The sequence below is a fragment of the Carassius gibelio genome, chromosome B9 (genome assembly GCF_023724105.1).
Source record: "Carassius gibelio isolate Cgi1373 ecotype wild population from Czech Republic chromosome B9, carGib1.2-hapl.c, whole genome shotgun sequence".
Lineage (NCBI taxonomy): Eukaryota > Metazoa > Chordata > Actinopteri > Cypriniformes > Cyprinidae > Carassius > Carassius gibelio.
The window spans coordinates 22,344,295-22,358,673 of record NC_068404.1 but is presented as its reverse complement, the minus strand read 5'-3'; the positions used below and the strand labels follow the sequence as shown (position 1 = coordinate 22,358,673).

The following is a 14,379-nucleotide window of genomic DNA, read 5'->3' as shown; positions in this document are numbered from 1 at the left end:
AAAACCTGCTGAGATCAATGGTAGTCGGCTTTACCTCAGAGAGTTAGCTGCCACAATGTTCTCATCCTGCCAACCTTCTGTCTTCTGACAGCTCTTTTCTTTTCTCGTGCAGATTATCTACACCCTGTGGAGGAGAACCCTTTTGTTACCCATCGCAGAAATGGAGAGGTCCGCACTCTCGAGCGAGGTTACCACAGTACCTCCAACGGACAGTCCAAAGTAGAGGATGAGTATGTCAATGACCCGTTGTACCTCAACACCTTTCATAACTCTGGGGAAAAGAGTCACGATGTATTGAGGAAGAACGGAGTCCCTGTTCCACACTCCGCAGCAGTAGTAGTAGCAGCAAATAGTGGAACTTCCACCAGCCAGAACCTTTCCCAAACAATGCAACCAGTGGCATCAAATGCCCACATCACAACACAGCCTCTCTACCAAGGCAAACAAAGCATCTCCACCCTCTCAGGCCACACCCTCCACTCTGCCCATCCCGGACATAGCCTCCACCCAACGCACACCCTCCATCCCGCTCACTCTGGGACCATCAAGCCCGACATAAAGCCCAAAAAGACATTTGACAATCCTGAGTACTGGCAGCACAGTCTCCCCCCCAAGGGCACTCTCCACAACCCTGAGTATCTGCAGGACTGCAGCACACGCTTCTTCTACCGGCAAAACGGACGGATCCGACCCGCTGTGGCTGAGAACCAGGAGTACCTTTCAGAGTATGCGCTAAAACCGGGAACAGTGTTGCCACCTCCTCCCTACCGCCAGAGAAACACTGTTGTGTAGCAACAATGGCCAAGACAAACAAGGAAAGTTGGAGGTAAAGAGAGAGTCATAGTGTTTTCTCACCCTGGCTCCTACACCAGCATCCTGATCTCTCTGCTCCTCTCTGAATTGGATTTAACACCCAACCTCCAATGACCTGGAACTGATCCACTTGAGTGAGCTTCTCCTCCAGAGGCATTGGTCACAGATGGCCACATCAATTAAAGCTCCTTCCTACTTGTCTCTCCTCACTTCAGTCACCATTAAGACCTGTCTCCCCTACCTGAGGCCAACTTTTGGAAAATGATACTCTTCCCAACATTTGGTACATGTTACACTCATCTCACTGAAAGCAAGTGCTGACATTGACATGGAACGTGGGTTGGTCCAATAGCAGGGAGGAGTCATTCTTTTGTGCAATTACAGAAATATTTCTACCATTTATCTTATTTTGATTTGTACCTACAATAGGATCTGCTGAAATTTATTACTTAGGTTAGCATAGTTTATTTTAGCACTCCATACATGATTTTATGAGGCAGATGTGTTGTAAGCAAATCCTTCGTATTGGGAATATCGTTGTGGGCCTTGGGACAAAAGGGCCCAAACTGGTCCTCCGTGTTGCCTACTGATTGAGACTCCATAAAAGTAAGCGACAGGCATGGCTGTATGCTAAATGCTGTTATATACAACAAAACATATGTTCATTACAGCATGGTGTCAGCTGGGACCTTTGATCACCACCTTCTCGAAAGGCGCATCTTCAAAAGACACATTGTGTAATGTTCTGTTAAAAATATCTGCATAATTCATCGGCACATGTATTGCTCAAACAAGGCACTTTTTATTATTTCTATTGAGCCATTCTTCATTTTTGATTCTTAAGTAAGCCTGGAATGATTGCCAACTGGAAACACTCCTGCGGTCCATATTATACATCTATAAAACTACATGTGTAAAGGCAACTTAATGAAAGACAAGTGCTCCATGCTGAGAACAGTGTCAGCATGCATGTGAAGGAGTCCGTACTGCAGCCCGCCACAAAATCAATAACTTCATAAAAGCAGATCTGCAACAGTCTACTGTAATAAAAGTTTTTATTGTTGATCTAGCCAGCATTGATCTGTATGCTCACAGAGTTGTCACCTTAAGGTAGCCTCTTCCTTATTTTGTCATTTGATGTGTGGAACGAAAACCCAGATTGGGTCTACCTTGAACTTTAGAAGCTAAAATCAACACTAGCGACCAAAAGGATCCACATAGATGGACATACTGCGGTGAACGGATATTTACACAGTTACAAAGGCCCATGTTTGCACGGAAGACTCAACAGCACACAATGCCTAGATGCTCTTCTGAAATATGGCCGGAAAACTGTTACAACTATAGAAATTTCACCCACATGCAAGTCGATGAGATGCACAAGACTTGCGATCAAGATGGCAGCTTTTTCTAGCTGGGTTCATTAAAACTGCAGTGAGGGATGTTTTGAAATCACAGCAGGAGTACCATCATCCAGTACCATGAGGAACAAATGAGAACGTACGAATGGAATATTTGCCCTGAGGTCAGAGTTGAGACTGCCTCAAATCTGCCTCAAACTCCATTTGAACTGTCTCCCATAATGACTTTTCTATAAGAAGTGTCTCATGGAGCTACACAGATAGAATTTAGGATGATAACTTAGCTTACTTGGGCATGTTGTTCTCCTTAAATGTTGGAAAACAACTTTGCTAAATCTTCGGTAAAACCGCACCATCCAGGTTTCTCTGGCTAGATTTGTGTATAGTTTTGAACACTGCCAGTCACTATGCTTTTCTGTTAATGGGAATAATAATGTTGTGTTGCTGGTTTGGAGATGTGAAATGGTTTTATAGCACTTAACAGCCTGGCACAGCCACATGAGTTTGTTTTAAACACCAATGGCACTGACTGAATACTCATTTATTATAATCATTGCTACATGATGATAGCACACATCACCCGCCCACATACGTTTGTTTTGCTCTATCACTTTTTTCTTTATATGTATTTTTTTTGTGTGTGCTTATAAATATGAAGGTTTACGGTTACATGGAGCACTTTAATTAATGAACATAGCAAAGAAAGAGCGGAATTCTTTTCATTGTGGGAATTGCTGTTTCCATGTGATAACAAATTAGACAAATGACATTTTTGGCTCGCTACTGGAAACAAAATCAGGGAATGTTAGTGAAGCGCAGTAATTTTGCCAAACACAGATGTTTACTAATTGAAGTATTTATCACAAGCTTTTATCCTTAGAAATAATGTGATTAGGGCAGAATTTAAGGTGGGTCGCAATAATGCTAAGATTACCTATATAACAATAATAGATGCCATTACAGGACGAAACTGATACTTGAAATTGCTTTATTTTAGCTCCTATAGAGTGTTTAAAATAGATTAACAGTTATGAAGTAAAGTGTGTAGAACTAAGGCCAAATGTAACCCTGGACCACAAAACCAGTCTAAAGTTGCACAACTATATTTGTAGCAATAGCCAAAAATACACTGAATGGGTCAAAATAATATATTTTATGTCAAAAATCATTAGGATATTAAGTAAATATCATTATGAAGATATTTTATACATTTTGCTATAGTAAATATATCAAAACTTCAGTTTTGATTAGTAATATGCATTGCTAAGGACTTTATCTGGCAAACTTCAAAGGCAATTTTCTCTCTTTCTCTCTCTCTATATATATTATATATATCTATAACAACATCGATGGAAAGCTCATTTATTCAGCATTAAGATGAGGTCTAATTCTCAATTTCGAAAAATTTACACTTAAGACAGATTTTGCGGTCCAGGGTCACAAATTATATTTTTATTCATGTTTCTTGTATTTATGATGATCCCAGTGCATTGTTATCTAAAGGAATCTGGTTGGGGTTATCAAAAGCCCGAAGTACAACCTCAATGAAAACCCTCTTGCATACAGTTTCCAAGAGGATTGAAGTGTTCGGGTTACTTTCTCTTAGACTAATTAAAGGCAAAGACCTTGTGCATATGCTACTGATAATGCCACCGCAGGTCTGGGTGTCTAAATCTATATGTAGCTAGCAACTGCTGTGAATACAGGGTGGGTAAAGATCTACTAAATCCATCAAGTGAGGAACAGCTAGGCCAAAATAGAGGGAGAAGAATGCCTGAAATGTGAGGGTGACTGTTTGTGAAGACTTTCTCAATTAGAGACTGTTAGAGGATGGAACTCATTCTCTTTGGAAACATTTCCACTTTCTTGGAAATTAGGTCTGGATGGAGCACAAACATTTTGTCTCACTGCACATTGTTCATCTGTGACTCCCATTTAGCAGAATCTAGAAGAACATGTGAAAGACATCTTGAACTTATGTATATATACCTGAAGGGGCTTGAAGAGTAGAAAGATGCTGGTGAAGGCTTATGTTCCTTTTTTTTCTTTCTTTTTTTTAAACATTGCTTTAAAAAATCTGAAGAGTGAGTTCACTAAGTTTCAGTGCAACACACGTGAATCAACTCTCCAAAATGCTTAAATTGTACTGATTGTCATGCTCTGTCTCCATTATTCAGTTAATGATCAACAACATCTTTTAATACGTAGGTTTACCTCCTGCTTTCTGTTAAGATTAATAGGCCAATAGCAATGAGTTAATGAACCCAATTTACATAAAGCATGTGTATGCTAAAATAAGAAAAAATTTAATTTACAGTAAATACGGAATGGAAACTATTTTGCCACATTTACTGTTTGGTTAAACGGAGTTGTGGGTGGTTGGTTCAAAAATCTAATTCAAAAGAGCTTAGTGAATTCACCCTTTGATCTTAGATTTTTTATTTCTCCCCATTTTTTACATCAGCTAGTTGCAATATACATGATTTAGGTCCTTAAAATTCCCTTAATGTTTTGATGGGCCCTACAGTTCTTTTATAATGACCATGTCATCGTATATTTTACAGTATAGAGAGACAATAACCTCCAACCTCATAAAAATACAATGCGTTTCAGTTTCTGTTATCAAATTAATGTTGAGGTACTTACAATATTTTAGTTCACTTAATGTTCAACCACCAACAATTAAATTAATTTACAGTGTTATTGAGTCTGAACTGATCATGTGTATTTACGTATCAAATCTGCAGTGTCAAAGATGCAAACAAGCACAGGCTTGTGCTTTTGGGTCCTTCTCATTAGCTGTGCCCTCTTTTCTTTTTTTTATCATTTCTTTTGCAATGCTCACTGGAACTTATTTTGCATGTGGCAAGGTAGTCAGAAAGTATCTGTAGACTAAGCACAGTTAATAAAAAAAATAATCATCATCATTTTATATTACAAAGGACAAAATAAAGTAAAGAAAAACACCTTCCTGCAACATTGACATTTGGAATGGTTGTTCCTCATGATTTTACTACTGTACGTCAATGAGAAAATGTGAATAGTATTTTTATAGACAGTTGAACTGGCCAGATGCATTTGTAAATAGCTGGGAAACGTATGCTCTTTTTGGACTGACCTTTTTTCCCCCTTTGTTTTGTTCACTTGTATTGTGTGTGACCGGTTATTCTTATTTGATGGCTGTATATATATATATATATGTAATTTGAACAGCACATATTTGATTTTGTAGATCTTGCAGGTTCTTTTAGTACTTCGGTGTGTTTTTTCGTGACCGTATGTAGCTCGGCTTGATGCTTTTTGTGTTTTTTAACCTCTGCCCATGTTCAAGAGGTAGGAGATGTTTCCTTTCTGTAAGGTATAGCCTCCCTCCATCACCCCACGGAAAATCTCTTTTTGTACAGAATCCAGCGTGGGGAATCTGCAGCTGTGTGACCATAGCATTTGTATCTCAGAAGAATCTCTCTCAACTCCAGTTAGGCTTTTCCTGACTTTAGTCCTGGTCATATCCCTTCACATCTGCAGCCAAGGGCCGTGAGCGCAAACACGGAGATAAATGATGGCAAAAGCTGAGCTCAACCATCTCAAATACATCCGCCATGGTTTTCCTCCAAGAAACCCGTAAGTCAGAGTGTATTATTCACGCTGTCAAGTGGACTAATTGCCTTGAGTGGTGTTCATTTGGCCACGTTGTTATTGAGTGACGGCTCATCGAAACTAAAGTCAAGTCTTGTCATTTTTGACGCCCATCTTCTGGTCACAGTAAATTGCTTTACCACAGCTTTCCCATTCCCCAAAGCTAGAGCATTTAAATACTGTTTCACAGTTTTGTTACCTGAATCTATATTTTTAATTTAATATAAATAAATAAATAAATACAACACCTGATATATGACTCTGTTTTTTTTCTTTCTTTCTTCAAAAGCGACTGCATCTCACATTCTTTGACATTAAGATGGCTCAGAGATTTTAGCTTTTTGAATGTCAGATTCTGACATTTTTTTTTTCACAGCATTTGAATGTCTTGATGGATAGAGAGAGTCTGTCAAGTCTGCGACCATCTCAGAGGCAGCGATTCAGATTTTTAGTCTCTTAAAATCAGATATGCCGCATCCGAATGCTTTTAGATGTCAAAAATCACACACTACAGCCTTTTTAGGAGTCATAATAAAGATGGGATATAACATCAAAATGTCACAGTGAACCGCTAGATGTTCTGTCCGTGTGCTCTGCAGATTCATCACTTTGTTTCAACAGAAGTCTTGTCTCTGAATTAAGCTCTAATCAGATGGCAATTGTTTTATATGAGGTTGTGACGTAGCATTTATAGGTACTTGTCAGTGATTTTATTGTGCTTTACACCGCAGTCTGATGAAAGTTCTTGCACTTTTACCTGAATTGCATTGCAACCACTTTAAAATGAAATATCTTTGATAATCACAACAACGTATAGTAAACCGTGATTATTTGTATTGTGTGTGACCGATCTTTTCCCCACAGTGACATTTTATGTTATCATCACTGGAAATCCAATATTGTAAGAGGGTGTGATCAGTATTGCCTCTCTTTTTTCCCCCTCTCATAATGAGTCAAATCACTTTTCTCAAGCACATAATTGAGTGTGATAGACGCAATCCATCATTTTCCCAGCCCTCCCCTCTTTACGCGTGACATTCTGTATGGATTTTCCCTTGAAGAGAAATGATCAGAATCTCTGGATCTAAATATGAGCTGATCTCTCCAGCTGAGATGATGTACTGCTGCTGTTTTTGTACCTGTTTTTCTGAAAACATCTGCATTCTACCCTAAAATAATTCATTTGATTGGGTAATTTGCTCTAAATTAGGATCAAATTAGGTGCTTTGATATTACTTGTGTGTGAACAGAACCTGAAAAATGCCGGAAAATTAACCCCAGCAATCGCTCGCCTAGGAATAGTTCTTCCAAAAATCATCAAAAAATAAACATTGTCTTAATTTACTCACTGTTCCACACTACCCCAAATGGTGTAATTAACCTCCCCCACCCCACAATATTTCTTAAGATTCTTCACATACATAAAATCATACATAGAATGAAATAAGGGTGAGCAAATCATGATGAAAACTGTATTATTTTCACTATAAACTAAATACTATTCATTCACTATTAACTATTCATTTGTAGAGATGCAGCATTTATGGTACAATCTGGAATACATTACGATATTTTTTTCCACATTTTGCCCAGATATGCAGTCTGGAGATTTCACAGAAAATCGCATAGTGTATAAAGGTACAGACTACAATTTTTTTTATTTTAACAATGATTTTATTCAGTGTGCAAGACAAGTGTATAATGCCCACAATGTTTAAAAATCTGGCATTTTTACTATAAAGTTAATCTTTTTCAATTTCACTGGTTTTGTATGTCAAAGTAGCTGATGATTACTTTAAGTTATTAGTTGTTAATTATGTCCCTCGTGTCCAAATTCAGGATTAGTGTTTGCTTTAGTGATCATTTTTAAATATATCCAATATTATAAAGAATCACCTTTAGAGTAACATTTGCCCTGATAATATACTGCAGCTGTCTGCATTAATGAGCCAACTAAACCAAGGGAGAGCGCAATGGTGTTCTCTTTCACAACAGAGTAATGCTATTCTATTTTCATATTGTAGAGCTGAGCATCTTCTTTTCCATAAATGCAGAGATAAATGTTGTGCTTCGTCATGTGGCAAGGAAGTGTATGGCGCTAAAGGCGATAGAAGGCTTTTTCCAGACTACGCAGCCTGGTGTTACTGAAAGCCCTGTCGGTACATCAGCACGCGCTGCGTTCGTGATTGAGTGGGCCCTGTATAGACCACTAAGCAGAGGAAGAGTTCCCCTGAGAGTTTTCATTATAGGACGCATATTACATTCCCTGCAGTGGAGAGATGAGGTGCAAAAGCCACCAAACAAGAGTCTTTCATTTTCCCTCAATGTGCCCATCGATATGCCTCTGTCTATAGGTAACCTATGGGCCAATCTCTAGAGCAATCTCATTGAATGAATCCCATTACAAAATATAATTTTTGAATCGGAAATGTTTGCCATCCAAACACTTTAGCATTTCAAATTGGACATTTTCCTGGCAGCTGCGGTTCTGTCTGTTAATCTCTAAAAAATATATAACAAAATATAACAATACATTGTTTTGTTTTTTAGCTGGCCACGCAATTTAATAAATATGGTGCATAAGTACAGTATGACTGAAAAAAACACAGTGTGTTTCCTTGCAAGTACGGTACTTAATTTAACGGTAAACTACATATATTGGAGACAAAAGATAATTAGAAGTGGCAAAGGAACAAAACAAACAATGTTAAACCAGACCACACACACACACACTCAATCACAACACAGCAAAACCAAATAACACTACACGTGTCAAAACCCAACACTTGACTCGAACCACTACAAATTATTCCCCTTCACTTTAACAGTTAACCATGTATAGAACCACAATAAATTCAAGCCACTTCATCACAATGTAACATTTTAAAGTCAAATCTTAAGACCCAACACAAGCCACCAATATTTTCAATAGAAGAAAAGGTGTTCCTGTGGCTCAAGTGGTAGAGCATTGCCATAGCAGTGCAAGGTTGTGGGTTCGATTCCTGACCGTCCGTTGCTTTGGATAAAAGCATCAAATGCATAATTCTAATTCAAAAGGGCAATCATGCATCATCTGTCAAAATAATAAATACGATTCATGATTGCCACTTTAATATACTGGAATTAAAAACACAACACTATAAAACATAATACCCAGCTTGCAATAGAAAATTTTAAAAACAAATGTGACTCCAATTATTAAATTAAAATCAGTACCTGTCTTATTGAATAGCTATGAGAGTCACATCCCTTACCTCCACACTTCCATACTGCTCACAGGGCAACTAGTCGTTTCATCTATCACACAGCTTCTGCTCCACAAAGAGGAAGGCCAAAAAGTTTGATTTCCTCTATAGTTCCTAGATTCATGGGATTTGTAGTCCAGCTCATTTGTAGTCCTAAATAAGCATTATATACAGTAGAGCCACTACCAATACTACCTCCACCCCATTTCACTTAGTTTCTCCAAGATACTACAAGATAGCAAGAATGATCTAGTTACTAGTTTGGTCTGGCTACCTTATCACAGTCCTCTCAGCACCTGCTATTAGATACCGTAACTTCATAATCTGACAGAAGCAACAACAACAACATTTTTCTCCACTGACAGCCATTCAAAAGTATTTGCACATTGAAAAAAAAAAAATAGTTTAAGCAATATATATATATATCACAAACATTTCATTGTTATATAAGATATTTTACCAGTGCCCTTAAAAGCATGAAAAGCTTTTTGCAGGACTCTTAAAATCATGAAAAGCTTTCTGTTGCCTTCGAAGTGAGAGCTGAGAATAGTCACTAGTTTAGGGATGTGTGCGTGTTCTTATGGTGCCGTCAGCCAATCAGTTGATGCTACAGTTTATACAAGATTACTCAAATTGGACAATAGAAGACTGGTAAAGGGTTGCCTGGTCTCAATTTCTGCTGCAGCATTTGGATGGTAGAGTGAGAATTTGGCATTAAGCAGCAATGAAAGCATGCATCTATCCTGCCTTGTATCAACCAAAACTCTTGAGGAATGTGTCCAGCACCTTATTGAATCTATGCCACAAAGAATTAAGACAGTCCTGAATGCAAGAAAGGTCCAAGCCTGTACTAGCAAGTGGCTAGTGTGTGTAGGCCTACATTCTGCAGATATGTTGGAGCAATGCATAGACTATATTTGGTATGATGTTATGCCACAAACATCGGTATCACACTTGATTGCTCCTTTTCCACATACTCATGGAGCTTTTGAAACACACATTTCCAAGAAGAGGGTTTTCAGTGCAGAAGGAGGGAGAGACTGTTGAACACAATGTCTCATTAGGCTGAAAAGGGAATGATGCCTGTCTCATTTTATTCATCACACCTGGAGAGATGCAACAGAGGTAAACTGTGGTTACAGAATTGTCTGTCAATTTACGATGGCTGTTTTTTGTTTCAGCTTTCTTCTTGCACATACTTGTTTCTCTTGACTCTTTTTTTCCCCTTTTATGAAAGAAGCATCGTTAGAAATGTTGGTTCTCTCTTTAAAAAAAAAAAAAAATCACGCAGACTTGTTTAAGTGGAATGGCTAAAGTGAAGAAAATTACCTCAATTATTTCTCTCCCACAACAGGATCATTCTCCAGGTCAGCTCCATCCTTAGGTGCTGCTTTTATTCACAATTATCAATCAGGAAACAGCTGTCATGCAAAGGACGTGCGTTTGCATGTTTGTCTTGATAATTACTGCGGAACCTGTCTGTGCTGCACCAGTCTGAAGTGATCTGCTCTTCAGACATTTGCTGCCTCATTTTGAGTCTCTCTGAGCATGATCAGCAATGTTTGATTGGTATTTTAAAGGCTTATCAGTTCCATTCTTCAAAGGCTTGAGTCTGTTTGATGTCAGTGTTCAGTTCATTTAGGTGTACAGAGCTTTTTATGAATGAATGGATGATGCATTCCTCCTCAACATCTACTAGTGTGTGGCATCCACTTGGATTATGCGACGGCAGCGTTAGTGCGCTCACAACACACCAGATACAGGTGGATAGGAGAAAGAGATCGAGCCAATCAAATGGTTGGGGGTTATTAGGAGGCCATGATTGACAAAGGCCTGGGGGGCAATTTGGCCAGGACACTGGGATTTTCAATGACCACAGAGAGTCAGGACCTCGGTTTAACGTCTCATCCAAAAGACGGTGCTTTTTGACAGTATATAGTGTCCCCATCACTATATTCGGTGTTAGGACCCACACAGACCACAGGGTGAGCTTCTTTTTTTCCATGTTAGTGATTAGAAGCATTCATTTGAATTCTTCTCTACACAATCACACAACCGAGCTGCACTAATAAACATTTGATCCCTACCAGCCTCAAATTTGTATGGGATGTCTCTAAATCAGCCCAAAAGGCTTCCTTTGTGACCGTCAAGTAAACAGTCCGAGACGTGGCCTTCATGACCACTAGTGCCAACAAACAGCTCTTTCATGAGTCATACCTTCTCTGTTTTAAGGTGGGTGATGAGACATATTTCTGCACAGACATCTGTGAGAAACTACGAGTGAGAAGAAAGAAGCCCAAAAGGTCGCTCAGCCATCCTGGGTCAGCATCATCTCCCTCTTCTACTTCATCACTTCTCCATACTGCCGCATGGAGATCAGATGCTGTCTCCAAGAAGTTTCTGAATATAGTTGTCTGTCCAGAGAATGTCTTAACACATATCCCATGAGACATGAGAACAAGCAATGAATGGAAATTTATACAATGAAAAATGCAAGGCACTGGGAAATATATTCAGTCATGAACTCTACTAATAATGCCTTCATGGCTATATATAAAAATCTTCACAAAAAATGCCAAAATGGCACATGCTGGAGCCAAAACAATCCTCCAAGGAAACCAAACACTTTCTTTTTCTCTCTCACACATATTGTGCTGTAAATAATAGTGTTGGGAAGTAACTACCTAAAAGTAGTGACACTACTAACTTTCACTACTACATTTTTCAGTAGTGTGTTTCAGCAGTGAACGTGCTTTAAAAATAGTGTGGCTTTTAACAAGCATTTTTTCCCTAAAGGAATATAACATTACATTGATGTTTTTCACATTGAGCAACAAGGCCAAAATTCAAGCTCGTTTTCAAATATTCATTCATTTTAATGAATCAGAAGGAGTGGTTTAAAAAAACTATTTTTCACTCATTTGTGAGCATTTAACCCTTTTAGTACAAAAATGTACACATTTAGTTTAAATTTGGTGTGATTAATTAAGTTTGGTTTAGCAGTAGTTTAGTCTTAAAGGGACAATAAGTAACTTTTTAGGTATTTTATTATCTAAAATCAATATTTGTATTCATAAATATGCCCTCAATGGTGTACAAATACCTATGCCAGTGTTTAAACTAATCCTCGTAAATGAAGAGTTTATTATCTTTATATACAAGGGACGGGTAGGTCGACGGAGGCTTCCAAGTAGTTCCACCATCTTGCAAAACTATAATAGCAGAGAGGGACAAAAAGTACTAAGCCAACGCGTTTCCACAGCGCGTTTTCGGTCAGAGCCAGAAACGCAGGTGCAGAGCAGTGAGAGGCGCTTGAAACTGCACCGGCAAGTTTAAAAGTCTGGAATGCATTCTTATTATGGACCATACATATGCCTGGTCATAGGAGAAGAAAACATCGTCGCCAAAACAGTCAAAAATAGAACATAAAAGGAAATGTGACCGTAGATTACAGAAAACAAGAGTTAATGTCGGGGAAGCTTTTTCTAGGTGGAAAGAGCTAATGCTGGATAAAGATTTCAAAAGAGACGCTGAAGTGGCCTGTTTTCTTCTCGACAGGTAAGTCAGTGTTTGATGATGATATCTAACAATGCACATAATTCAGAAAATATAACGAATAAAGACGACATAACTATTAATTACAATATTTCATGTTTTCCACAGTCAGAAATTCATACTGTAACATTCGTTTGTTAGTTGTCATGTTGCAGTTTGTTTGAAATAACACACCTGTTCACCTGAAGGAAAACTCGACGAAGTGCTATTAGAAGACATCCTGTCAAAGCTTTTTGGTACATATCGCCTACCGTAGATGCAACGCGCATTTGAAAAAGCGAGGCGCTGGAGAGCAAAATTAGTTTGAATGCAAAATACAATTTCACCACTAGATGGGAGTAATTCCTACTTACAGTCCCTTTAAATCTGTCAATTTTATATATATATATATATATATATATATATATATATATATATATATATAAAACAAATGAAATGCTTTGATTTCCTTATTGTCTATTGTCTGTGCCAGATTAATGCTGCATTATTAATGTTATTGTTACTTAATATTAATTTCTACATTCCCTGATCAAATTCAGTGTAGTTTTTTTTATCTTTATAGTAGCTTATATTGTACGTAGTGTTTTTAAAAGGTTAGTTTTACTGTCATGTTACTACTTTAGATTATGAGAAGCTTGTAGCTTTTCAAGCTAAAATTTCAACGCTTCCCCAATACAGTCTTCCTTACTGGTCCAGTTTTCCTTTAGAAGATGTGCATAAACCCTTAAGCAAACACTTAAGAGTTCACTCAGAGCAGTTATATCCCTGCAGAATAAATGCAAATGTCCCCTGACAACATTATTGGGTTTTTAACACCATGATAACTGCTTCGGTGCTGGGTCTCATGTCAACATTTCCCTGCCTATGGCCTTTCGCTAAAGCAAAGTGGCTTCAGTAATTTCAGAGCGAAAGCTTATGTCCAGTAATTGTAGGATCGGAGCCATTATGACTAGGCCTAGAGCCAGAGCCAGCTGCTAATGCACATCATTAGCATGTCGCTCCCACTCATAAACAGTCATTCAATCGCTGTGTTGACTGCATGTTTGCGTCTGTGCTCCTAACAAAGTGACAGCATTGGATGTGTGATGTCAGCAACTAATTCATTTCCATTCTGCTCAGCCTCAGCCCCGTCACCCACTTGGTGACAAATTAGCCCAAAAAAATCTGAAAAATTAAATCAACCATGAAATCAGTTAATTAATTTCCCTACACATTATCATCTTATATTGTGAAACTTTTTTCTAATCAGGACACGGAGAGTATGTGTCACCTTTGTTGGTGATATTAAAATTAGGCTTCTTTGTTCATATTTTATACATGTGTGTGCGTGTGTGTGTGTGTGTGTGTGTTTATGCGTGTTGGTGTTGTTTTGTTTTGTTTTTTGACAAAAAAAAATTACAGTTAGAAACAAGACTGTGAGGTAAAGCAAATTCAATCTGTTCGATAGTTTGTATATCATCTAATAAATATTCATGAGCCAATCTGATAAGGTTTATAATATGTCCCCTCACTTTGCAGATTGTTTCCAATCCACACCCGATTATGATACATCATCTTATCCTCTCTTTTCCCTCCCTCTCATCCAAACTACAGGCAGACTTCAGTAGATGTATTATTATTTTATTCCCACCGCATAACTGTACCTCCAATTACCCCTGCTTCAGACAAGCCCGTAGCTCTAATGGTGGTGCACACACATACAGCATTATTACATAAATATGCCCACAGACAGCTTAAACACACAATCATGCATCTCAGTGCAAGCTGGA

The 14,379-nt window shown here is 38.2% G+C and overlaps 1 protein-coding gene across 3 annotated transcripts in view; it reads left to right on the top strand.

The window, feature by feature from the left end:
• Nucleotides 1–6,064, top strand: part of erbb4b (erb-b2 receptor tyrosine kinase 4b) — a 317,969-nt gene extending 311,905 nt beyond the window's left edge. For all 3 annotated transcript variants that reach the window (XM_052566051.1, XM_052566049.1, XM_052566050.1), the window contains one exon: nt 113–6,064. In XM_052566051.1, coding sequence (XP_052422011.1) covers nt 113–792 — 680 coding nt within the window. In that variant the 3' untranslated portion in view covers nt 793–6,064. The remainder of the gene's footprint in view (nt 1–112) is intronic.
• Nucleotides 6,065–14,379: the final 8,315 nt, after the last annotated feature.